This window comes from Sinocyclocheilus rhinocerous, unplaced genomic scaffold (genome assembly GCF_001515625.1).
Source record: "Sinocyclocheilus rhinocerous isolate Xijiao unplaced genomic scaffold, SAMN03320098_v1.1 scaffold222, whole genome shotgun sequence".
NCBI lineage: Eukaryota > Metazoa > Chordata > Actinopteri > Cypriniformes > Cyprinidae > Sinocyclocheilus > Sinocyclocheilus rhinocerous.
Window position 1 is genome coordinate 919,123 of NW_015625652.1, and position 27,253 is coordinate 946,375.

General features: G+C 36.1%; 1 protein-coding gene across 1 annotated transcript in view; it reads left to right on the forward strand.

The window, feature by feature from the left end:
- Positions 1-27,253, forward strand: part of LOC107705261 (brain-specific angiogenesis inhibitor 1) — a 104,258-nt gene that overhangs the window by 59,574 nt on the left and 17,431 nt on the right. The window contains exons 14-22 of the mRNA XM_016508476.1: positions 4,037-4,180; positions 7,505-7,580; positions 8,416-8,518; positions 9,183-9,226; positions 17,718-17,844; positions 24,260-24,363; positions 25,534-25,636; positions 25,787-25,937; positions 26,154-26,223. Of these exons, the coding sequence (XP_016363962.1) occupies positions 4,037-4,180; positions 7,505-7,580; positions 8,416-8,518; positions 9,183-9,226; positions 17,718-17,844; positions 24,260-24,363; positions 25,534-25,636; positions 25,787-25,937; positions 26,154-26,223 (922 nt within the window). The remainder of the gene's footprint in view (positions 1-4,036; positions 4,181-7,504; positions 7,581-8,415; positions 8,519-9,182; positions 9,227-17,717; positions 17,845-24,259; positions 24,364-25,533; positions 25,637-25,786; positions 25,938-26,153; positions 26,224-27,253) is intronic.

Genomic DNA, 27,253 nt, shown 5'->3' on the forward strand with positions numbered 1-27,253 from the left:
TCCAGGTGTGAAAAACTTGTTGCATCTTTCCCAAAAAGACTCATGGCTGTATTAGATCAAAAGGGTGCTTCTACTAAATACTGAGCAAAGGGTCTGAATACTTAGGACCATGTGATATTTCAGCTTCTGTCAGATTATGTCTGGGTTTATGGTTTAATCAGAGCACTCCATTAAGGCTCAAAGGATCTGTTTCTGGTTAAAATGAATGGCTTCTAAACACACAGCACGCTGTATTCTTTCTTAAGACTGAAGTCAGTCACATCTTCTGCCCAGAGAGTGCAGCTAAAGTGGCCTATCAGAGCGGGAGTGAAGGGTTTGGTCCTTGAATGAGTCTCTCTGCTTCACTACTGGCCGTTCTTCACATTAAACATCCTCTCCTGAAACAAACAGAGGGAAAATAAATAAATAAAATCAAGCTGCATGTGCACATCACCCTAAACACAGTGCAAACAGAAAAGCAGCAAACAAGACAACATATGATTTATGGGCTAACCCAATGTGTTTAACTGTGCTCTAATACTAGAGTTTCATTACTGAGCCTCGTCAAGGAGCTTTAACTCACCCAACAGAGTTAACGGACTGTCTTCAGTTACAGAAGCGTTCAGATCACATTTCTGCATTCTGCAAATGTGATCACAATCAAAAAACTCTGACTCAAATGAAGAAAAGCGTGTTTTTGTACCTTGATCATGGCCTCGAGTTTGATGGCGTCTGCAGCAAATTTGCGAATCCCGTCGGAGAGTTTCTCCACAGCCATGCGGTCCTCATTGTGCAGCCAGCGGAAGCTCTTCTCATCCAGGTGCACCTTCTCCAGATCACACTCCTTTGCTGAAGGAGAGATCAGTTTGCTGAAATCATGTCAAACCGGACGGTTCAGCGTGAGAGATGCATGTGAGCTGATGCTCACCTCCCTGCAGCGTGAGGGAACACGTCACTGCGCTGTGGTCCTGGCTGAGCTCTCCCAGCAGCCCCGGAGAGATGGTGAGCAGATCACAGCCCGCCAGAGCCTTCACTTCCCCCGTGTTCCTGAAGGAGGCGCCCAGTATATATATATATATACATACATACACACACAGTGGCATTGAAATGTTTGTCAGATTAAAAAAAATCAGTAAGATTTTTAAATGTCTCTTACGCTCATAAAGGCTGTATTTATTTGATCAAAAATACTGAAAAAAGTAATATTGTGAAATATTATTTCAATTTTTAATATTGGTTTTCTGTTTCAATATACTTCAAAATACAATTTATTTCTGTGATGCAAAGCTGAATTTTCAGCATCATTACTCCAGTCTTCAGTGTCACATGATCCTTCAGAAATCGTGATATGCTTATGCATTATCATTGCTGAACACAGTTGTGCTGCTTAATATTTTTTTTATAACCTGTGATACTTTTTTCAGGATTCTTTGATGAATAAATATTTAAAAAGAACAGCATTTATTTAAAATAGAAATCTTTTCTAACAATATAAGTCTTTACTGTCACTTTTTATATCCATTTAACACATCCTTGCTGAATAAAAGTATTCACAAAAGAAAGAAAAAAATTTTGACCCCAAACTTTTGAACGGTGGTGTATATTGTAACACAAGATTTCTATTTTGAATAAATGCTGTTCTTTTTCATTTTTTATCCATAAAAGTATCCTGAAAAAAGTATCACAGGTTCCAAAAAAATATAAAGCAGCAAAAACTGTTTCCAACATTGATAATAAATCAGCATATTAGAGTGATTTCTGAAGGATCATGTGACACTGAAGACTGGCGTAATGGATGATGAAAATGAATTTGCTTTACAGGAATAAATTATATTTTCAAGTATATTAAAATAGAAACTGTTATTTTAAATTGCAATAATATTTTACAAAATTACAGGGTTTTTTCTGTATTTTTAATCGAATATATACAGCCTTGATGAGCATAAGAAACTTTGTTTAAAAACATCTTACTGATCCCAAACTTTTGAACGATAGTGTATATAATTTGTTTAATTAAAATCAATTTAGGCTTTTGATGGTGCTGAAACAGATGACCAGTTGAAATCACCACCAACACTATTACTCACACACACTTTCACACACCTTGAACATTTTCATATTCATCAGAATGCAGTAACAGACAATATCCCTTTGGAAATCATGACCAATCCCTGAGCAATGAATCTGATATGTTGCTCACACTGATTTCCAAATATGTATAGCTCTAGGCATTTTTATAGCTTTGGAATCACACTCTAAACCTCGCACATCTCTCCTGCATACAGAACGGACTATGGTTTACTCAGCACCCAGGTTCGTAAAAACAGCGGGAAGATGAACCTTCATGGTCATACGTTGTGGGCCGCAGCTGGCAGAGTTTAAAAGGGTGTGTGAGAGGTTCTGTTTACCTCTGAATCACTGAGCTGCCCATGAGCTCAGATTCTCCCTTTGTGACAACACCTGTCCTACAGCAATGACCTATCAGTCCCATGCAAAGCTTTGAGATGCAGATGTATATGTAACACCAAACATTCATCAATAGATGGAAAATAATGCACAAGAACTTGAACTTAAGAACATGAATAGTACTGTACAGAGTTAGTAACAATCAGCACACACGTACATTGATCAAATCTGGCCTACCAGTTCCCTTCTTTTTCACCAAGTAATTTAATGTCTCTACTGCAACCTAGATTTCGATGCAAAAATGTGACCCAGGACCACAAAACCAGTCATAAGGGTCAATTTACTGAAAATGAGATTTATACACCATCTGAAAGCTTTCCATTGATGTATGGTTTGTTAGGATAGGACAATATTTGGTCGAGATGCAACTATTTGAAAATCTGGAACATGGGTGATTACCTATGACCCTTTCTCATAGTTTTAAATGGCTGTAATCTTTTTTGTGCTTGTGCTTTTAATTACAACACCACAAAATCACCTATATATATTTATATTTACATTTACATTTAGTCATTGAGCAGATGCTTTTATCCAAAGCGACTTACAAATGAGGACAATTATGGTAGGAAATTTACAAAATATCTTCATGGAACATGATCTTTACTTAATATCCTAATTATTTTGGCATAAAAGTAAATTTTATCATTTTGATCCATACAATGTGTTGTTATACCTGTGCTACCTATGACTTATGACTTATACTTATGGTTTTGTGGTCCAGGGTCACAAATGTGATGTCAGGGCCATGGCCTAGTGGTTAAAACAATAATTTTGTGAAATGTTACAATTTAAAATAACTGTTTTCTAATTTAATATATTTTAAAATGTAATTTATTCCTGTGATGGCAAAGCTGAATTTTCAGCACATGATACTTCAGAAAATGGCCGATTTGTTGCTCAATAAGCATTTCTGGTTATTATCAGTGTTGAAAATAGTTGAGCTGCTTAATATTTTTGTGGATACTGTGTTAACATTTTCAGTATTTTTTAATGAATAGGAAGTTTAAAATATTTTTTTTTTATTTGAAATATATTTCCTCTGTACTGTCTGTCAAAAAAGTGAAACTACCCAGTTAGTTACTGTATTTATATAGTAGAAGAAAAACATGATGTCTAACATTATGTAGGCCCTGTATCTTGTAAACACAAGTTCTGAAGCTGAGATTAATTAGTTGGTTACTTAGTTTGAAAGTCTTGAAACACAGGCAGTGCAAATTTCTGTATAAATCATACGTAAAACCATTGGTATGTAAATTGTTCCATCACATTGATGTGAAAAGTACAAATGGCTTTATAAAAGATTTGCACGGATTTATTTTTCGAGTTTCATAAATAAAAATGCTTCTTATGCAAGTTTCGGGAATTCATTCAGTGATTAAAATACTGTCGCCGTGAAGTGGTACAGAGAATATGGCTGGCAGCAGAAGGCTGAGATCATAAGAGAATGAAAGCGTTTGAGCTGAGAGAGTTTGTATGGGGGAGTCATCTGACAGCATGACACTTTCTCTAGTTGAGATGTGATCGCTGTGCAGTGAGTCAGGATATTGGTGTTGCCATGGATCTTACAGTTCCCTCTGGATTCTCTCTCCAGTGTTGAGTATTCACAAGCGGCCTGTCGCAGGAAATGCAGATATCACTTTCCCCATGAAGGGGTGGAGGGGGATGGTGGACTGGGCTCGCAACTCAGAGGACAAAGCCAGAGTGGCTAAAAACATCCTGGTCACTGGAAAACCAGGTAAGAAACACAAAGTCTCACACAACTGCGCTCGCTCATGTGCGCTCATGTGCGCTCGCTCATCTAGGACACTATGAAATCTGTTTAATTTTTTTTTCCCAAATTCATAAAATGTAACAATTTTATCAGTAAATTCCATTTTTATGCCTGTATTCTACTCATTCCATTCCCTTTTTTATCTCTGAATAATTTAATGTCTCTTCTGTGCTGTTTACTCTAGTAAAACAGTAGAAAACTGTATTCATAACAAATCTCTGTTTGTTTGACGGATTTTATCTCTAGTGGCCTAGTGGTACACAGACACATTGAGCCTTGGTGCTCATATGGGAAGCACAGGTTTGAATCTGGCCTGCATTGTGCGCTTGCTCATCTAGGACATTATGAAATCTGTTTAATTTTTTTTCCCCGAATTCATAAAATGTAACAATTTTATCAGTAAATTCCATTTTTATGCCTGTATTCTACTCATTCCATTCCCTTTTTTATCTCTGAATAATTTAATGTCTCTTCTGTGCTGTTTACTCTAGTAAAACAGTAGAAAACTGTATTCATAACAAATCTCTGTTTGTTTGACGGATTTTATCTCCTTCGCTAGAGAGCTGATTGCTGTAGGCTGTTTAATCCTTGCCATGTCCGACGTTACAGGTCATTTAAGATGCTTCTTCCCCCGCGACTATACTAATAGAGGAGTTGCTACTTAATCAGGAGTCGGCAGGAGCCAATCAGGCGCAATTAGGTTTAATTCCCTTTCCCATTGGGAGATCTGTTGCCATGCCACCAGTGCTGGATTGACAGGTCGTCAAGCTTTGGACATGCTGAGATGAGCTTTTATATTAAAGATGATTTTAGAATGAGAGAGGAATTTGATAGACTGAATCCAATTAAACACATTGTAACAGAACAAAACACTTTTATTCTTACAAAGGTTCTGCTCTTCAAAAGAACACGTTCAAAAGTTTGGGTCAGTAAGATTATTTTAATGTTTTTGAAAGAAGTCTCTTGTATGCTCACCAAAGCTGCATTTGTTTGATCAAAAATACAGTAAAACAGTAATTTTGGTTCTGCTCTTCAAAAGAACACTTTATGATTCTTTCACCTACATTATTCGTTCACAAACAAAACACCACTATTAAAGTTGGCATGAAATTAAAACTATTAAAACCTGATTTATTTTCTAAATGCATGTTACAGATCTTATTGTTATGTAACAATTCATCTGTAAATTTTTTATCAATAACCTTAATCTAAATGCGTAACTGTTATAGTGTTAGGTTGTTGTTTGAAGTCATGGTTGAAATAAAAATGATTAAAAGTAAAAATAGTAAATTATGGTAAAACTATATATACATTTAGGTAAATAAAGTAAATTTCTTAAGAGGTCTTAAAATATTAAGCAAAAAGACATTAAATTAGCATACTGTAAAAGATATATTTTTTCAATTAATTAAAAGATTATTGGAGTAAGTTTTACTATAAAATATTATTTCCGTCTTTCTACTTCAAAAGTTCACATTTAATTCAATGTGTTACCTGCTATTTCTTTGTAATTATTTGTAAAATTGACTAGCAATTTCTGAGTAAAAATAGTTTCTAAGTAAATCCTACCATTTTTTTAAATTCAATGTAAAAAAAGAATTCTTGAGAAAATTAAAAATTTCAATGCAGCTTGATATATTCAAAATGTAGGTTCTTTAATTGTTATCTTAACTATTTTAGACTAGTCAGAACAGCATTTTGGGGAATTCTGTTGGTCTAACATGGGTTTTTATGTAGTTTCAAGTAATTCACATTTCTTTGTGGCTCAAAGGTCCCGTAAACTGGAAAATATTTCATGTGGACTTGAAAGTCTCAAACTTAATTTTTTTTTAAACAATGTACATTCCTCTAGTACCTTGTGTTGTCCATAAATGCCCTCTCGGGTCTCATCTGTTCGCATTATCATGGCTTTGGCGTATTAAAAGGAGGGGAAGAGGGGTGGGCAAGCAGAAACCCGATTACCCCGAGGGAGCTCAAAACTGTCACGCCCCCAGCCCCCTGTCCCCCTCCATCGGTCTGTGTTCTTGCCCATGGGACCTCAGCTGCAGCCCTGTAATTTTGGTAAATATTATTACAATTTGCTGTTTTCTATTTGAATATATTTTAAAATGCAAGTTATTCCTGTGATGGCAAAGCTGAATTTTCATCAGCCATTACTCTAGTGGCACATGATCCTTCAGAAATCATTCTAATATGCTGATTTGCCAGCCCTGGAGCTGTGGCCTCTGCCCGCCGCCTGGCACCCCCCTACAGACTCTCACTCTTTCTCTCCCTTACAGCTCATGCCAGTCTGCCACAGGTTTTGGCATGATTTAGAGCAGTGTAGCTTGAAAACCAGATGGATATGCTGATTTGCTGCTCAAATAATATTTTCTTATTTTTATCAATATTGCAAACAGTTGTACTGCTTAGTATTTTGTGGAAACCATGAAAAACAAATGTCTTTACGGTAACTTTTAAACAATTTAATGCATTCTTGTTGTATAAAGGAATCATTTTAATATTTTTGTGTAAACCATGATGCATTTATTTTCTCCAGGATTCTTTAATGAATAGAAAGTACATTCTTGCTGAATAAAAATTTTAATTTCTTTAAAAAATCATTCTGACCTCAAAGTCTTGAACACTAGTGTGTGTGTGTGTGTGTGTGTGTGTATACACCTGGTGTTCCCTACATTATGAGTACCAAATGAAATGTTCCTTCAAGGATAGTAATACCAGTAAATTTTGATTTTGTGGGGACATTTTTGGTCCCCATGAGGAAACAAGCTTATAAATCATACAGAATGAAGTTTTTTGAATATCTAAAATAGCAGAAAGTTTTGTGTGAGGGGTAGGTTTAGGGGGTTCGGTACGGGCAAAGAATATACAGTTTGTACAGTATAAAAATCAATACCCCTATGAAATGTCCCCATAAAACATGGAAACCTGTGTGTGTTCATTAAAAAAGGATAACTCTTGGAACACGCTGTGTATTTGTGTGTGTAATGAAGGTCTGTGCAAGCATATGTTAAGTGATTAGTCATGTTGCCCAACTCATAGGTGAGAAGCTGCAGGGTAAAATAGCGAGAAACAGGAAGAGAGAGAGCAACCTGCAATCTCACCTCCAGTTACATTACAGGGCTCTAAATAAAGGGTTTGATTACACACCAATCAAGTCTGTATCTCAATGACCTCTTATATCATTTCTTTTCCTCATCGCTTTGCTTTATGCCTTTTTATTTAACAGGAACTGAGGTGATACTGTATATCTGTTATAAAGTATGTGTGTGTGTGTTTGTGTTATAGATGAAGATGACGCCTCAGCATTTGTGACTGGTATCGTACTGTATAGAAACTTGGGCAGTATTCTCTCTCTACAGAGGTGAGACTTTGCTTTCATTTTATGTTGAGACTTTGTGCATTTCAATTGGTTTCTCTCTCTGTTGCTGTTTTCTTGGTTTTAAAGAAAGACCAACCTGATACACTTTTTCAAGTTTTAGCATTATTTGAGCTAAAGTAGTGATAGATTTCATACCATTATTGTCATATTTTATATTTTATTTATCTTGGCAAACATTTTCACAGCTATATGTGTATGCCTAACCATTTAGCACTGACTGATGAACAGAGAAAAAAATATATATATATATATTTCTCAAAATGTATTTTATGCCCGTATAGAAGAAAGAAAGTCATAAAGGTTTGGAATGACATGACAGTGAGTAAATGACATTTTCATTTTTGGGTGATCTGTTCCTTTAAAGGGACTTTTAAAAGGACACTCTGCAATATCAGAAAGAATTACATAAAAACAAAGACATAAAAAATACACTTGCCTTGTAATAGTTTTATAGCCTTTCTGAATAGTTGAAAGATGTCTAAATGTATCGAAACATCTTTAGGGTTCAACAGAAAGGTTGGTAATTTTTGTTCTGTCTGTTTTCTGTCTTTCTCATTTTTCTCTTTTTCTTGGAATGTGGTGATTTTGAAACAGATATCTGGTGACACAAAAAGTGTCAAAAAAGAATATACTCTATGAGCAAATGACATGCACATTTACCACAGCACAAAGTGAAGTGTCTCATACTATGTTTGTCACATGGGAACATGGGAGCTTCTTTGAAGATCGTGACCTCCTCTCTTCTTCCCCCTTCTGTTTTTTTTGTTTTTTTTTGCAGTCCTCATGTTTTCTCTCATCTCTCTCTATATTTTCACAGAAATAGCACAGTGCTGAACTCCAGGGTGATCTCTGTGACAATCAAACCCACTCCCAGCTCCCTCTCAACTCCACTAGAGATAGAGTTCTCACACCTTTACAATGTAAGTCAGTCTGCCCTTTAAACCCATATGTTGCATCAAACGCGATATGTGTACAGCCTTGTTCCAATATTATTCAAACTATGTCACTCTGACACATTAACATGAATTCATTTTTAATTTTATTCTTTTAGAAGAATTCTTCCAGCATGGGACTTTTTCTCTCACATACTGTAGGATGATTTTTAATTGTAATTTAATTTGAATTAATTACTTTTAATTTTATTTTAATAATTACTTTCTAGTTGTATGAGTGTTTAGCCATTTTCTAGAATTTCACTATTTTTGGAAAAAAATGTTTTAATTATTTTCATTTTTGTTTTCTATCATTTTTAAATGTATTATTATTATTCCATTAATTATTTTCAATTAAGTTTGTGTTTATATGTACATCTTTTTATTTATTTTTAGTGTCCTCAATATTGCTGTTATTCCTGTCCTGCTTACCTTTTTTCCCAACTTAATTGACTGTTAGCAAGTCCAAGATTTCACATTTTTGGAAAAAAAAAAATAAAAATTAAAGATTAACATACAACAGTTATCATTACTACCACACACAGCATCAAAAACTACTTGAAAAATAGTAATGTATACCAATACATATTTGCAAGGCAAAATCACAAGGTGACATCCTTCTCTGCCTCTCGCACTCTTACTCTCTCCACAGGGTACCACAAACCAAACCTGCATTTCCTGGGATGAGAATGACAGGTGAGAAGCCGTTTATTAATTTAAATCTGTTTTTGCTGTCTGTTGAGTTTTGCAGGAAATCTTCAGTCATACAGTAGGGTGTATTTTCCAAGGCTTAAAGAGGGGTGTGTTGATAAAGGGTTAGAGACAACATGCTGTAGTATATTAAATGTATGTTACACTGATGCAACCTCAGTGACAGGAGATGTTGAATCCTGCAGATAGCTGCCTTGATCTTCACTTGACCCAGCACTGACTCCATTTTGACACTGGATGATTTTTGCATGCCACATTCCTTCTGTACTGTATACACATCACTGAAAACACACTTTCAATTAAGGCAGAGATGAGACACACAAAGCAGGCTACAAGAGAAAATGGTTAGAAAGAGCAGAGAGAGGGAAAAAGACAAGAAGGTTCTGGCTGCAGACATGCACTCTCTGTAGAAGAACTGAAATATGTTACAAGGATAAAGTTGTATAAGTGTTTTAGCATGTTAACACGAGGTACTTTGGTGGCTGTAGACATTTTATTTTTATATTTATGTTGGTTTATATATTCAAGATACAACTAGTATTGGTAAAAGCCAAATGTGCATCACGAATATTTACACTGATTGCTGTGATCCTTGCAACCTGAGATGCAATAGACCAACTGCTTTTGAGGGCCACCAGTAGTTTGTCCAAAAATATTGTTAGAAAAAATGATGGTAGAAAGATGATGGTAAATAGATCATACTGCCATATGAAAGCTTTCATTTTTGTATTGTCTTGGTAGCACTTTAAAAAAAGGTTCGATTTGATAATCCAAGGTATCATGATTCATGAACCTATTGTGAACAACATTTTTTTTTGCAGCATTTATTAATCTTGGGTAGTGCTGATTTATAAATATTGTGTTGTTTGCCATCACTGGAATCTTTCAAATATATTTATTATGTAAAATATATTTAAAAAAAGAAAAGTTATTTTAAATTGTACTGTAATAATATTTCACAATTATTGTTTTATACTGTATTTTTGAACAAACAAACAAATAAATACATAAATAAGGACATTAACATATGAGAACTTAAAAATCTTATCTGAACCCAAATTTTAAACACTGGTGTATGCCAATTTCTAGAACTTTACATGTGAAAAGTGTATTAGTATATGTAGAGATTAACATTAATATAAATTGAACCTTATTGTAAAGTGTTTTTAGTATTTTATTAGTATTTTAGTATTCTAAATACATCATTATTTTTAGTATGTATTTACTATGTATTTTTTGAGTGTGTTAGAGAAATAGCAGTTACACAGATGTAGATTTAATCCCACGTTTCCTTTATATGTTTCTATTTATCATTAAAAAAAACAGTCCTCCTATGAGCTGCATTCAGATCTCAGGACGTTTTATGCACTATAAAGTATGAAGGTTTAAATCTATGAGTAAAGTATTGGCACCTGGCATTCAAATGGAAATCCATCCTGTCATCTCAATAATCATCTCAATCATCTAAATGAATGAATGCTTGGCACAGACGTGATTGGTACGTCTTTACTAGTGCCGAGAAACATAACAGGTAAATCCTGACAGCGTCACTCTACGTGCTTCAGCTGCGGAATTTACATCAGAATTATTATGGTCACATTCAAAATACACACTGAAGAGCTGAAATAGGAAATGCAATCATTATGTATTACCATGAGAATAAGTTCGGTTTCATTAGCAAACATGAACAGAATCTTATTTCTTCTTTTTCCTCTGCAAAGAGAGCAAGCAAATTGAGACTGCGTCTCTGAAGCCAGATTCTATTGAAAGAGGCAGTCAGATGATCAGACAGACGAGCACCAGCATTATGTTGTACTTTAACAAAGAACCGTGGGCCTCCTGGTCATGCTTGTACTTTCACCCCCTACACATCCATCTGTTTGCACTCTCTTTTGTCTTTTAAAACTGCAAAAGACTAGTTTGTGCCCATAGCGCTTAATGCAGTGTGGGTGGAACATTTGCATTTAGATGGTTACATATAGATATGTTAAAGATATAAAGTTTTCTGCCGTTGCCTCAAGGGAGAACAGACTGAGAAAAATAGAATTTTAAAATCCTGTTAAAAAGTGCAAAACTCACTGGTGTTGTTATTGGTTATCAGGGCATTGCTTTGCCAGTGCAAAAGTGCTTCATGTGGTTTTTAGTGTATTGCTGGAGTGTCATGTGTGGTTTCTTACTGGTGAAAAGTTCAAAAGTTTGGAGTCACTACTCACTTTTCTTAAGATAAATTAATACTTTTATTTAGCAAGGATGTATCAAATTGATCAAAAGTGACAGTAAAAACTTATTATTTTTTATTTTTTTTAAATCTATTTTGAATAAATAATGTTATTCTTTTGAACGTTATATTTGTCAAAGAATCCTGGGGGGGGGGGGAACGATAACAAAAATATTAAGCAGCACAACCATTTTTAACATAATTAGAAGAATAATTAGATTTATTGAACACCAAATCAGCATATTACAATGATTTCTGAAGGACCATGTGACAATGAAGCCTAGAGTAATGGTTGTTTAAAAAATCAGCTTTGCATCACAGGAATAAATTACATTTTATACTTTATTTAAATAAAAACCGTTATTTTAAATTGTAACTATATTTGACAATTTTATAGTTTTACTGTATTTTTGATCAAATAAATGCAGCCTCAAAAACATAAAAAATGTGTATATTATTTTAGTAATTATAAGTAGTATGAACAGGAGCTAAATAAGATTATCAGCCTCAAAAACATTAAAAATTTGTATATTATTTTAGTAATTATAAGTAGTATATACAGTAGCTAAATAAGACTATCATCCTCAAAAACATTAAAAATGTGTATATTATTTTAGTCCTTATAAGTAGTATATACAGTAGCTAAATAAGACTATCATCCTCAAAAACATTAAAAATGTGTATATTATTTTAGTCCTTATAAGTAGTATATACAGGAGCTAAATAAGATTAACAGCCTCAAAAACATTAAAAATGTGTATATTATTTTAGTAATTATAAGTAGTATATACAGTAGCTAAATAAGACTATCAGCCTCAAAAACATAAAAAATGTGTATATTATTTTAGTCCTTATAAGTAGTATATACAGGAGCTAAATAAGATTAACAGCCTCAAAAACATTAAAAATGTGTATATTATTTTAGTAATTATAAGTAGTATATACAGTAGCTAAATAAGACTATCAGCCTCAAAAACATAAAAAATGTGTATATTATTTTTGTCCTTATAAGTGGTATATACAGTAAATAAGACTATGAACAATCTTTTTGGACAAAAAAATATTATACATACGATTTCTTAGAAAAGTAATAGTACACCAAGCACCACTTATAACACAAGAATAAAACACAATAATGCAGAGAAATGAGAAGAAAAGAAAAGACAAGGAGAATGGTGACAGAGAGGAAGGAGTGAGATAAAGGGAGCGGAAGAGAGAGGCTGAGAGACAGGAAGAGAACAGTGAAATATAATCTGCCCGCATTGAGCGAAGGGGAGCCGGGGCTGGTTTGTGTTCGGTGCAAAATTAAAATCCATCTTGGACAGCTGCTATGATTAATGAGTTCATATTTGGGAGAGAAATTGGAATGTGAGGAGGCGTCCTTGTCACTGACTGTCTTTTAGTTAACAGCTTTAAAGAGTGTGGGCTTTCTGTTGACTCGCGCTTCAATCACACGGTAGCGATTTTTATTTATTTTTTTGCTGGTTCTTACATGATCTTTCTCATTCATGGATTTACTTGAGGCATTTTGCATGCATTTACTGCGTAAAAAAAATCTGTGAAATTTACAATTTAAAAAATCAGCAGCTGTGGTTGCCAGAATTTACCATAAAAATACAGAAGCAACATTTTAGGTTTTATGGATTAAACAAATTTACAGTAAAAAAAAATTACGCATGGAATTCTAGGAACGTTAATTTACATTTTGCACTGAAAATTAATAGGTTTATGGAAGTTCTTTTTCACTTCCATAAACTTCATTTAACAGTATTTTACTGTAAATACATGACATGTCCTATTATATTTATTACAGTTTTTCAACATATAGTTAGGGAACTTACCTTTAACCAATTAACAGGGTTATTGTTGGTAATTAAAACTAAAACTGTTAAAATATTTTTGTTAAAGGGGTCATATGATGCGATTTCAAGTTTTCCTTTCTCTTTGGAGTGTTACAAGCTGATTGTGCATAGATAAGATCCCTGAAGTTGCAAAGACTAAAGTCTCAAATCCAAAGAGATATTCTTTATCAAAGTTAAGACTCTGACACGCCCCCCTAAAACGCCTCGTTCTAACACACCCCCACATATCTACCTCACTATGTGAAAATATTTGCATAATGCCGCCCAAATGAGCACGCAAAGAAAGAAGGCGTGGTTTCAGGAACAGCAGTTAGTGTTGAAGCAGCCATGTCAGGCAAAATAATAATCTTTAAAAAAGCATCATATGACCCCTTTAAAGGGGGCATAACACACACAATTTCACCCAATCTCATCTTGAGTACCTATAGAGTAGTACTGCATCCTTCATATCTCCAAAAAGTATTTAGTTTTATCATATTTATAAAAGAAAGATACAGCTTTACGATTCTCTCCGGAAACAGCCGAGCTCCTGGAGGCGTGCCGTTGGCAGAGCTAAAGAGTGACGAGCACTTGAGCACCGATTGCCAACAAAACACAGACATTTGATGCCGTTTCACTTACCATCTGCAGTTCTGAATCATGACCGGGATCTTTTCTAGCTGGGACCGCTCCATCTTTCAGTATCAAACGATGTGCAAATCCAGCGTTGAACTGGGCCTTGTTTATAAAATGTTCGTCAACAAACACACTTGCAAAACTCAGTTTCTGCCACGGAAAATCAAAATGCATCCACCGTTTACGTAACGCTGGGTTCTTCAGGAAGCTGAACAAGGTTAACTTTCCCTTACAACCAAAAACACACTTCTTTAGAGACATCTTCCAGAGCAAGTCCCGTGCAGTGCAGCTGAATGAAGCGCGTTGATGGGCGTGCTCTTGCTCTCGCTCTGGTCAATGTGTGCATGGGCTCGTTCTTCCGGAAGAAATGCCCATATAAGGAGTTCCACCCTTCATGACGTCATAAGGAGCCATGATCGAAAAAACTTTCCGAAACTTGTAAAAAACCCGGAAGTGTGTATTTGGCACAGAAATACTCTTGTTATACCTCCAAATCGTTTTTTGAAACTTTGGCCATGTTTAGCATGAGAATCCAACTCTTTAACAGTGTAAATAACTCAACATGCATGAAACAGCATTGGACCCCCCCCACCCCCCACCCCCCTTAACTGAAATAAAGTTGAAATTAAATAATACAAACATTAGATGAAATATGTTTAGTAACTTGCTAAGACAATATTTCATATTATATTTAATCAATATTTCATTAAATAAAATAAAAACTAAAATTGAAATAAAAATAAATTAAACCTAAATAGCAATATTAAAAATCCAAAAAATGAATAAAAATGACAAAAGCACATAAAAAAATTACTAAAAATCGAACAAAAATTTAAATGAAACCTGAAAGTACTGTACAAAAATAAAAGCTAATTCAAAATGTGGATAAAAGTAGTATATAAATAATACTAAAATATGCTCAAAATTTAATTTTTGCAGACTTTTACCATTAAAATTACAATATATATAGTTTTTCAAGCTTGCTTTTCTCATGCATCTGCACTTGGCATGTTCTCTGCAAACATGCACACTACAGCTGGACTGGAAGCCCATGATCCAATTACACAGCCATGCTGCGCTGTCTTTATATTTGTGTGGTCGACACAAAGTCTTAATCGTATCATGCGCAGTGTCTGTGCAGTGGGTGATAATATATTGAGTTTCAGGTTTATGTGCTAATGTTAACACTGAGCCCTCCCCTGGGGCTGCAACACGCTGTGCTTCCAGCGCTATACTGTTTGGCCCTCAGCGCTCTTCAAGCCCCAGTGCATTATGGGTATCCCAGACTGCAGAGCTCTACCGCACAGTGGGTTTGGAATGGTGCCGGTAACCCCGGGTTTGTGTGTGTGTGTGTGTGAGTATATTGACTTCACGTTGCAGCTGCATGAAGAGAATGCTACATGATTGATGGCTCGCTATTAGGATCAGTTGGGCATGGAGTGGGTATGTTTTGATATGACTTTCATATCACTTTCATTGATGTCATTATGAGGTCTATGTTACAATTATTTGTGCGTTAGATCAGACACAGTCGACTCATGCTGTCAAGAGGGTTTCTCATCAAGATTATGAGATTCAAATTTGTGTAGGTGTCGGAATGGACTAATTATTGAGTGGCTTTGGGCACCGGCACAAACCGCAACCTCAAGGTTTACTTGTATTTATGGTATTCATGCTTTTATTGTCATCTGCATTGGTGCATGCAAGTTTCATGGGAAGCATAAAACAGAATAAATTTCTTGCAAAAAATAGAAAGATGTGGATTAATGTTCCTTTGGATCTTATGAAAAGTCAGCTTTTGACATTTATTTTTAGTGTATGACTGTGTGTCTAATCTCTCCATATATTATAATATTCTGTGATATTTTAATATCATTCACAGTTTTCTTTCACAGTCAAACCAATACTGATTCAGAAATTCAGAACATTTACTCTTCATTGAGTAAATGTTAAGACTTTACAATAAGGTCCAATTAGTTAATTAGAAATACTAGCATTAACTAACAATGAGCAATACAGTATTTATTAACCTTTGTTATAATGTTAGTTAATAAAAAATACAACTGTTCATTGTTAGTTTGTGTTGCTAGCTCATGGTCATTAAATAATATTAACACAACATTTGATTTTAGTAATGTGTATTAGTAAATGTTGAGATTAACTAAGATTAATAAATTATAAATGAAGTTTAGTTAACTAATGTTAACAAATGAAACCTTATTGTAAAGTATACCAGTAATTGATTAGTTTGTTCATTATTCTGTATCTGAACACTTGAGACCATGCATAGCTGACATTCACAAGATAGTAAATAGAAAACATAAGACACTTTTTTTCCTTCATGTTGTGCTCCAGGTCACAATGTCCCAGTGTAATATCCGTCCTCTGCTCCATTGCACTTTTCCTCCACACTTTATAAACTTACAAAGTTTTGACAGGTAAAAGAGACTTGGAAGGCTTGCTGCAGGCTAAGCACATGTGTAAAGGCTACCCCAAACTGCCCTTTGGGAGCTTTCATTTCAAAGTGATTCTGTGTAGTTTGGTGCTATTGTGTGTTTTGGGATGCAAGAAACTACTGCTGCAACAACAACTGCAATAATAATAATAATAATAATAATAATAAATTCTTCAACGTTATAAAATTATCCAACATTATTATTATAAAATAAAGCACCGAACTCCGTGTCAACAATGGACCCTTTTCACAAGACTGTGATGACGCGTTTCAACTGTCATCAGCATTGTAAATCCTCAAGTTTTTTTATATTGTTATTTTTTTAATACTCATGCAACGTAATCAAGACGTACATCCGAGTAAACAAGACGAAGGGAAGTTTGCGAGTGAAGGGCATAAAAAATGAACTGGAACTCAGCCCCGGAGATGTGAAAAAGGTGGCGGTGCTAGGTTTGTGTTGTTCATCAACAGACCAATCATATACTGAGTCAGCGCTTCCCTCATTAATTATTCATGCTCTTTCTACAGTGCGAAGAAACTTTGGCGCGTTTTTTTTTTTCAGCTTTGAACGTTGAAAATGGCGTTGAGCTGTAATGATAATGTATAATCGGCAGTTAATAAACTTTGTCATTTTGTTTGTGCTTTTCTACGCTTCAGTAGACTTAAAACAGCCACCGAATTTATTTGCCGACATCTTTAATTTGTGTGTGCTAGTCGCATCCTGTCATTGAATGTTTTTAGTTTCATAAATATGCTGGGTTTAAATTAAGGATTTACAAATGTAGCCTACCCATGTGAAAATCGAAACCTGCATGGCTACCCAAGATTGATTACTAACCCAGGATAAAATGTGACCAGTGTGAAACAGGAACGATAACCCAGGATTATATTTACCCAGGGTTAGAATTTGCAGCACTCTGTGTGTGTGGCTGCATATTTATTTAATAATAATAATAATAATAACAATAATAATTTAATAAATAAAATATTAAAAATAAAATACATTTATTATAAACAATTTTTAACTTAAACGGTAAGTTTTACTTTATTTTATTTCAGGACATGATTATTTTTTTTACATTTTTGTAACTGTTTTTACATCAGCTAACCTGGCCATGCAGAAAGCAGAGGTGTGCGCTGCATCACATCGTCCATTCATCTGTCTTTTGTCGCGCTCTGGCTCTCATACGGCGGGCTCAGTGTGCGCTGGAGTCGCGCTCTGGCTCGCATACGGCGGGCTCAGTGTGCGCTGGATTAGAGAAATAGCTGTTTTATCGCGCAGGGATTTGATCTAATTCCGCGCTCTTGTCTGTCTCCGCTCCGCAGCTCGTCGTTGCTGGGCTCCTGGTCTGCGCGAGGCTGTAGAGCCGTGCCCGTCGACTCCAGCACAACCAAATGCTTGTGTGACAGACTCTCCACCTTCGCCATTTTAGCACGCCTCAATCCCGATGTGGTAAGTCGAGCCATTTCTATCGTTTCCTTTAACGCCGAAGAACGTCAAAAGACGCGTTTGTGTGACATTGTGTGATTTAATGTTCCGCTTTTTTATTTTTTTGGTCATAGGCGTCATTGTCATTGTGTATCAACAGATCCCTCTCTCTCACTCCCCCCTCTCCTCTTTTCCACGACATACCAGAGCCATACAGCAGATTTAATGCAAACAATTTAAGACATGTTTTATTCTTTGATGTGTTCTGAGTATATAGATACAAATATTTGTGACAAAAAGGAACGTTTTGCTAGCTTTGTTTAATGCTAGAACGCAGTGCATGAAGCATTCTAGTTTTCATTTTGGATTTGCATACATTAAATGTTTGTACAGAGAAAATGCATGTGATTAATAATATAATAGTTCAAAATAGCTGTCTTAACTGCCTACATTGAACATATCTTAATGACACACCATCCGTGCATTTTGGCCTTAGAGGGTTGTCTTTGTGTAAATCTATATGTCTTCCTTTAAAATAGCATCTTTATTTAAAATGATGGGATTTGGTTTGGTTTAATGCAAGAAAGGGCTGTGTCTTTGTGTGGAATTTTCATTCAGTGTGATTAGTTATTATTAGACTGGAAACTGCATCTGAAGCAGTTTATTCACCAGTTGCCGTGGAAACAGCATGGGCAGTGGAAGTTCTTAAAGCTATAGAACACGCTATAACACTCTCTTTGTGCAGCTTGGCCCAGATATGAGCCAGAGATCCCCCCCCCCAAAAAAAAGAGGAAGAGGAAGCTTGACACCCTACTGGCCAAAACAATGGCCATGTCTTCTCTCATTTGCTCTGCCAAGATGTTTCAGATTGGCTGCATCAGGAACAGAAGTCACTGTTGTGACACTGTTTTGATTTGGGAAACCAAGTGAAAAAGTGACATCATAACAAAGCAGAGTTAGGATCACATCATTACATGCAGGCTGCTGTGCACAAAGCTGCAAATATGGAATACAAAAAAGTGTACAACAAACATGAATTGCTTTTTGTAGCACATTTTACTGGCTTAATGTGGTTTGTTTAAATGCAATGCAAAAAATATCCTACTTTACTCTGGGAATCAGTTGGATTGGAAAATGGAAATATGGAATTTGGAAAACCACAACAAATGTAAATTGCCTTTTGCAACAAATTTTACTTATAGTTATAGTTTACTTATATAGGTATAGTTCACCCCAAAATTGACTCTTTGCTGCGTTTCCTTGCAAAATTGTTTCTTTGCTGAATACAAAAGATGTTTTGAAGAATTTGGGTAACCGAACAATTGATGGACCCCATTGACATCCATAGTTTTCCATTGTATATGTTATTGTTAATGTGAAATTCCAAGTTAAACTGTATATTCAAGGAAAAAATGTAGAGTGCTGCTACTTCACTCTTTGAATCAGCTGGATTTGAAATGTGGGCTTTGCGAGCCATACTTTGCTTAAATTCCACCGAAATATCTACTTGGCTATTGTTTAACATTATTGAATTGTTCTCTCGGCCTAAGTTATGTCAGCAGAAAAGGAAAGTCATTTCAGAGGAGGTACATTTTGATTAAAGATTAAAAAGACAAATTATTTTTATTTGGAATGAAGTGCACTGATTGTTCGTTCACAATAAAACCAGGAAAGTGCATTAAAGTAAATAGGGTTATATTTATTTCATGCTGATAAAGGCTGATGTTACAGTACATTCAAGCAATGTTTTTAGGATAGCCAGTTTAAATTTTACACATTTTTATCTGTGTTTCAGAGTTTTAATCCTGTGTGCATATGTGCTGCTAGTTGCTTACATGGATGTGTGTGTAAAGACCGCATGATCTGCATGTCTCCTCATGGTGATCCAGAGAGCTATAGCTGTATGCTAATCGCTCACCTTATGATGGCTGCCTGTCCCGCTCTACCTGGTCAGATGGACGCAGAATAAGGGAGTGTCGCAGTTAGCTCGTTCCATGCCTCGTGGAAAGCATATTGTGGGGATTTCATTTGAGTAGCCGTGTGCCAGCAGAAGGGTGGACCGCTCCTCCCCTTGGCTCCACTCCCTGTCTGTCTCTCTCTCTCTCTCTCTAGCCTTCTCGCTCCAGACCCCCACTGCTATGTCGCTAATTATTCCTGCAGCTCCACTTGCCACCTCAAAATGGCCCATCCAACGGCCACTCCGCTGGCAACTAGCATCCTACAGCTTCAGAATGATAAAGAGCCAGAGAAACACTTCCCTTCCTCTCTTTCCCTCCAACATTCTGAGTTTGAATATACAGTCGGCTGCAGTGCACATGGAAAGAGAAACAAGAAATAAAGGGAGATAGTACACTGCAGCTATTTTAATCGCACTCCAGTATTTCTACAGATGTTTCCAGCTTTGAACCAGGCTCTGGTTTACATGGGTCAGATTGTCTTACGCTTTATAAGCAGTTTGATATGAGAAAATTGCTGTGGTTTTGCCCAGACTGAATATTTATGAGCTAAAGCTTGTAGAAATGCACAGTTACACTGCAGTTGTACTTGGATGAAGCTCTGAATACATCATTCCCAAATATGGGTCAGTGAAGATGGCGAGAAAAAGAAACCGCACACTGTGTTGAGATGTTTCATGTTAGTACATTCTTCAGAGGTAGGCCATCGTCTTTTTGCTTGTCACTTGTAAAAGATTCAGGATTGCCTTTGCAAGTCTATTATTTATGTTTGTGCAGTCCTACTTAATTTGCATACAGTTTGGCAAGTTTTAAAATATTAATAGACCAATGTCCTTAGTACTTATTGAATGTATTGTTTAGCTTATAGCTTTTTAAATAACCATGCATTTTCAAGTACATTGTGGCTTAGTTATATTTATTTACTCATTTCTGTCAGGACCACTATAGTCAAAGATGATTGACAATTAACATATAGTTTAGAATGACGGTATGGTTCTGTTCTGGGTAAGAGAGCAGTGATAACCCCCTAGGGTAAACAGAAGAGAACCAACATAAATGTATTGCAGATACCATTAATATTCAGTAACATTTTAGAAATTCATCTGATTTAAAGGAGAATCATAAGGCTGAACCATGACTGGATGAGGGGGCAATTAGCTATTGAGCAATGCGAAAGCTGCTGATAATACTGAAGAACCTTATGTATGAATGTTGAGATAGGCGTCGTATACCTATAGGTAGATGTGGATCAGCTGACGCGAGCTTGACTGACATGACCTGGCAGAACTAATGCTACGCTTGATTAATTGATTATTGCAGAGCCATATATATATATATATATATATATATCGAGGTTGATCGATGTATCGGTTTTGCCTATTAATCGGCACCGATAGTTGATTGCTGGAACTATCGGCTATCTGCAAAAATCCATGCCGATAGTTTTTCCGGTTTCCGTTTTTTTGCCCCATTGCATCTGTTGCTGGAGTGGCTGAGAATGGTCCGCTGCCATTATACAGTGCGAGAGCGGCCTCTACAGGCGGAAATCACTGACAGCACGTGTTGATTGTTTTGGCACGTGAGGCTGCGCGCTGCACAGTGCGGGAAACTTCAAACGCTGTTTAAATACAGCCGACAGAAAATCCTGCCGCGGAACAGAGCGCCATTCACATAGTTTTCCATTAAATTACATTATATTCGTCCCAAATAGTTATTAATGTGCATAATAACTTCACCCTAGGCTGTAACATTGTGTATTGTGCATTTTTTCAACAAAACGTTTGTCTTTCTGTGGCTCTAATAAAGTATGCTTCATCTATTGAGCTATAGGCCTATGTACATCACGATTTCTCTTTCTGTTGGCTCTGTTTTTTTAAACACCAAACTGCAAACTCATCTATGCCGCATTGTTCATTCTTGAAATGAACTTTTGTCTATTCGGCGATTAAATAAACTGTTTTAGACCGCCGCTCGAAGTGAACGTGACGCGTCATGTGTGTGTGATAACCTGCTACTCGAGTTTGTATTAGACACGACGCTGCGCTTTTCCCCGGTGTGTGACCCATATTTTGTTATTTTGATTAGATAATCAAGTGTTCTAAAATAGAAGCAAACCCCCTACGCCCCCTGGATCTTGTGTTCTTGTGTGAGGGGCTACTGAATTTCAGTGCTGTGGCCTTTGTGTAGATAATTAAAGATGGCCATCTTTAAGCATGACTGTTGATATGAAATGGTAACACTTTACAATAAGTAACATTGTAACATTAATATTAATGAAAGCTGTATAAGTATTGTTCCTAGTTAGAGTTTGTTAATTTCAACATTTAGGCTATTACATTTTTAAAATTTAGTTTTTTCTGTTAACATTAGTTAATAAACTATGAACGTTAATGATCAATTTAATAATTAATATTAATATTTGATTCATTTAAAAATTATGGTTCTTTTTTTAAAAATAGTAAAGCACTATTTTAGTTGCAGTATCCATTTTAAAAACTATAGGTTGATTAATCGGTATCGGCCAGTGTGGACCAACCTAGCTATCGGTAAAATCCACTATCGGTCAACATCTAATATATATATATATATATATATATATATACAGTGGGTACGGAAAGTATTCAGACCCCCTTAAATTTTTCACTCTTTGTTATATTGCAGCCATTTGCTAAAATCATTTAAGTTAATTTTTTTTCCTCATTAATGTACACACAGCACCCCATATTGACAGAAAAACACAGAATTGTTGACATCTTTGCAGATTTATTAAAAAAGAAAAACAGAAATATCACATGGTCCTAAGTATTCAGACCCATTGCTCAGTATTTAGTAGAAGCACCCTTTTGATCTAACACAGCCATGAGTCTTTTTGGGAAAGATGCAACAAGTTATTCTGACTAGCTTTGTGAAATTATACTACATGCCTAAACGAAGCAAACAGCAGATGCTCTGAATGAGACGCATATTCACTCTCTGACAGTAGGAGGCGCTTCTGGAACACCACATACGGCGTTTCCTTGGTTACCACAGTCTATGGCTGAAACACTGCTTTCATTTTAACTATACATAGACGAGATGAAAAGAAACTACCATCTAAACTTTTCTGAAGGCAGTCAGTTCCCTTCAGAAACACATTCATATAAACCCCCAAATCAATACTGAGGATTTTCTTACTCGCTCGAACCAACACAAGGAGGAGGGTCATGTTACTCTCTACACTGCACTCAACCTGAGGGATTCCTACACTTTCAGTCTTTGAGGAGACATGAAAAACAGCGCATACCGCAGGAACGGTATAATGGAAAATATTAGCGGTTTTGAAACCGTGAAATTTTTAAATCGCGGTATACCTTGAAACCGATATATATATAAATCCCTAATGCATATTTTATTGCAGTTTTTATTGTTGTAGTCTAATGATTTAGTTATTTTTGCATCAAAATTCAGAAATAAAACAATTATAGTTTTGAATATTGGCTATATTATTTTGAATATTATCAGATGCCTAAACACACACACACACACATATAAATCAAACGTTTCAATGTATGCTTGATAGTTTCCGTTCCCAACTTGCTATGGCTCACTGTCTGCACTGATGGACTAAATAATTCCCTTGGTTCGATAGTGGTTGTTCTGAGTACTAGCCTGTCTTCCACAGCTTAGGCTTAGTCAAGTGTTTGATTGGCCAGGAGAAGACAAACTTAGTCTCAGAGGATGCATTTCTTTCTTGATTGTCAGTGGGGACCTCACTGCAGTGCAGATTAATCAGAGGGATTTAATTAACTTGACCCTGTGCTCACATTAAACCTGGAGACAAGACAGGCTATAAACTCAACCAATTATCTTTGTGTGTAAATGTAAGTTTGTGTGTTTTCGACTTAAGGTAAGAAGTGCACACCTCTGTGAATATGTAACACCCATGGACATCCTTAACTCTGCTGTGCCATATTTACAATGTTTAACAGATAATATTTCTAGATGTGTATTATAGTGGCGTAAGTCGGGAATGCAGATATTCACAAACACACAGGCATGCACTACTCACACCTATGGTACAGTTAATGCTGCGTACACCACTGCAGTGGCTGCTGTTTCTCCACCACATCACCATGGCAACCAAGACAATGGTTGCGCAAGCCTGCAAATGTGTTATATTTGAGGCTTTGGGTTCACAATCACTGTATGAGTAATTCACAGCATCAGGCATTTAGCTTTTCCGATGGTCTATATGTCATTAGAAGCAGTCATAGGTTGTTATACTATAGCTCTCTGCTGTGCCCTCTGGATATCTCAGTCCTCAGTATCAGCTCTTTACCGAGTGACCTTCATCTCACCTTGCTCCTTAGCCGGAGCCACACGGACAGCAGCCCACTCTCCCCAGCTCTCTTCTGCACAGAATCGCATGAAGGACAGCAGGCGGCTAGCCTGTTGCACCGTTAGCATCTGTGAGCGCTAACTGAGTCTATTTCTTGTGTTGACAGAACATGGATAAAACCCAGCTTCCATCTGTGACACTGATCGTGGGCTGCGGGGTCTCTTCCCTCACCCTGCTCCTCCTCATCATCATCTATGTGTCTGTTTGGAGGTAAGCAAGATCTTCCGCTGATGAAACAAAATCTGGCTGTTCACCAGTAAAAGAAACTTACTTGATGGGAAGCAATGGGGGTTTCAGCACCATGGACAGCGACATGTATTTGTGTAAAAAGCTTTGGGATGCTTTGGAGTTTGAGATTCAAATCAATTGTTTGACGTGATGTAATTCTAAACAAGTCAGGTTGTTATTTACTATTCAGCATGGTTATTAGTGAAAGGCTAAACAGCTAGGCCAATTAATACCGATAATTGTTCTCAATTGGCTCATTCACAAAAGTGGTCATTCTGTCTAGTGTCAGTTCCAATAACTACCAACAGCCTTGTCCATGGTCGGTGCACATTTTTAAATGATTTTGTCATTTATTTTTTTATTATTTTTTTATTTAGAACTTTCATTTAGCTAGAATGTATTGATTAATCAAAAAATGACAGTAAAAACTTTTACTTTGTTAAAAAAATTCAGTTTCAATAAATGCTGTTCTTTTGAACTTTGTTCATCGAAGAATTGTGAAAGAAATGGATCACATTTTCCACAAAATTATTAAACAGCACAACTGTTTTCAACATTGTAACATAATGATAAAAAAAAATTTTTTTGAGCACCAAATAAGCATATCAGAATGATTTCTGAAGGATTATGTGACACTGAAGCCTGGAATAATGGCTGCTGAAAATTGAGCTTTGTAACACAGTAATAGATTACATTTTATATTTTTTTTAATGGAGAGCAGTTATTTTAAATTGTAATAATGTTACCCAGTATTCCTGTTTTTACTGTTTTTGATCAATTAATGCAACCTTGAGTCTGTATATACAGTACATAGGGATCTTTGCTTATACTTATGATTGCATTGATAAATCCTATTTTTTTTCATATAAAATATATTTGAAATAATTGAAAGTTTGCAAAAATTTATTTTTCCTTTTTCTTTTCTTTTTTTTTATTTCACCATGCTATTTCCTCCTTTGCATCTTGTGCTTCAATGATCTGTACAGATGCTTTCACTTGGTCAGTGTCACATCTTGGTTGCCACTAGAAATTATACATCAGTTCAGGTTCCATTTATGTGTCCATCTATTGAAAGCATGGTGGCTGAATGATAGCGAGCAATAGAAGTCATTCAGATGTATTGGCTCAGTGTTTCTGTGTGTTTTTCTTCAGGTACATCCGCTCAGAACGCTCTGTCATCCTCATCAACTTTTGTCTGTCCATCATCTCCTCCAATGCACTCATACTTATCGGACAAACTCAGACACGGAACAAGGTATGACCAAACAAACACAAATAAATTGATAAAACCCTTGATCTACAACAAAATATTCTTAATCTTCCTCTTTTCTCCTTTTTACATTCCATCCTTACCTTTGATGGATGGACTCTCTTTCTTTCTCTCTTACTATTTTTTTGCTCTTAGGTTGTTTGTACTCTTGTGGCTGCATTTCTGCACTTTTTCTTCCTGTCCTCTTTCTGTTGGGTTCTCACGGAGGCATGGCAGTCTTACATGGCTGTGACTGGCCGTCTTAGAAACCGCATCATACGCAAACGTTTCCTCTGCCTTGGTTGGGGTGAGGCTTGTCTTGTATCTTCTAGACTCGTATCTTCATTTATAATCTGTTTCTTCTGAAAAAATGACCCAACTGGGTAGTTGATGTAAAATTTCACTTGATTTTAGCAACATTGTGTGGCATTATGTGTTATAGTCTAAAATCTTAGATGAAATTTAACTGAATTTAATCAAAGTACTCAACTACTTTCCAATTATTTCTGTTCCCTTTTTATAGGTTTACCTGCTCTCGTTGTAGCAATTTCTGTTGGATTTACCAAGGCAAAGGGATATGGCACTGTTAACTAGTAAGTATGATCTAGGGATGCAACGATACCATTTTTTCAGAACCGATCCGATACCAAAAATTCTGAGTATCGGGCAATTCCGATACGATCCGATACCAGCGCAGTTTTTTTTTTAAAATCAATGTAGAATTTCTATACTTCTGTGGGTTGACCTGATCATCACTCTTGTGCGTGTTAAACACAATCTGCTAAATATAGACAACTTTATTTTAAAGGGGTCATGTGATGCGATTTCAATTTTTCCTTTCTCTTTGGAGTGTTTCAAGCTCTTGGTGCATAAAGAAGATCTGTAAAGTTGTAAAGACTAAAGTCTCAAATCCATATATATATATATATATATATATATATATATGTTTATGGAGATGAGAACTAAAAAACTGCCCCGGAACAGCTATCAGCATAGACTGTACTGTAGGCATCGATCACGTTATCATTGCAGAGCACATATTGAGTCCATGAGTAGCCTAACCTCTCCGTTAGGATCGCAGGTGGATTTCCCTCACTATATGAGTGAGAGAGAGCGCCGCCGCCGCGTCCAGTTTTATGTCAACAAAACTGGATGCTCTCCCTCTCTCTCAGATACTACAAGTGCGCATTATGCAGTGTGGGCAGTGGTCACCGACCAGCAGAAACATAAATCTGCACCTATGGCATGGACGACGAAACAAAACCTCGTCAGAGCCGTAATGCAGCACAGAAGTATGCAGTGTGTGTGCTTGCTAGGGCTGGGAATCGATTCCAAAAATAATAGATTCCGAGGCATTGGGAATCGAGAGTCGATTCCATCAAGGGGAATTGACTCCTCATTCAGAGCCTTTTTCAGTTCAACAAAGCTTATCTATGGGTGTCTCTCAAACGGAAGGCTGCATCCTACGAAGGCTGCACACATTTAAATTCACGAAAATAAACTGAAAGAAAACGAGTCGGTACTGATCATCTGAATTTTAGGATGCAGCCTTCCGTTTGAGAAGCACCATTCACCTCCCTCATGCTCGCTAAAAGCCGTAATTACGAGAGTTGTGAGATAAAA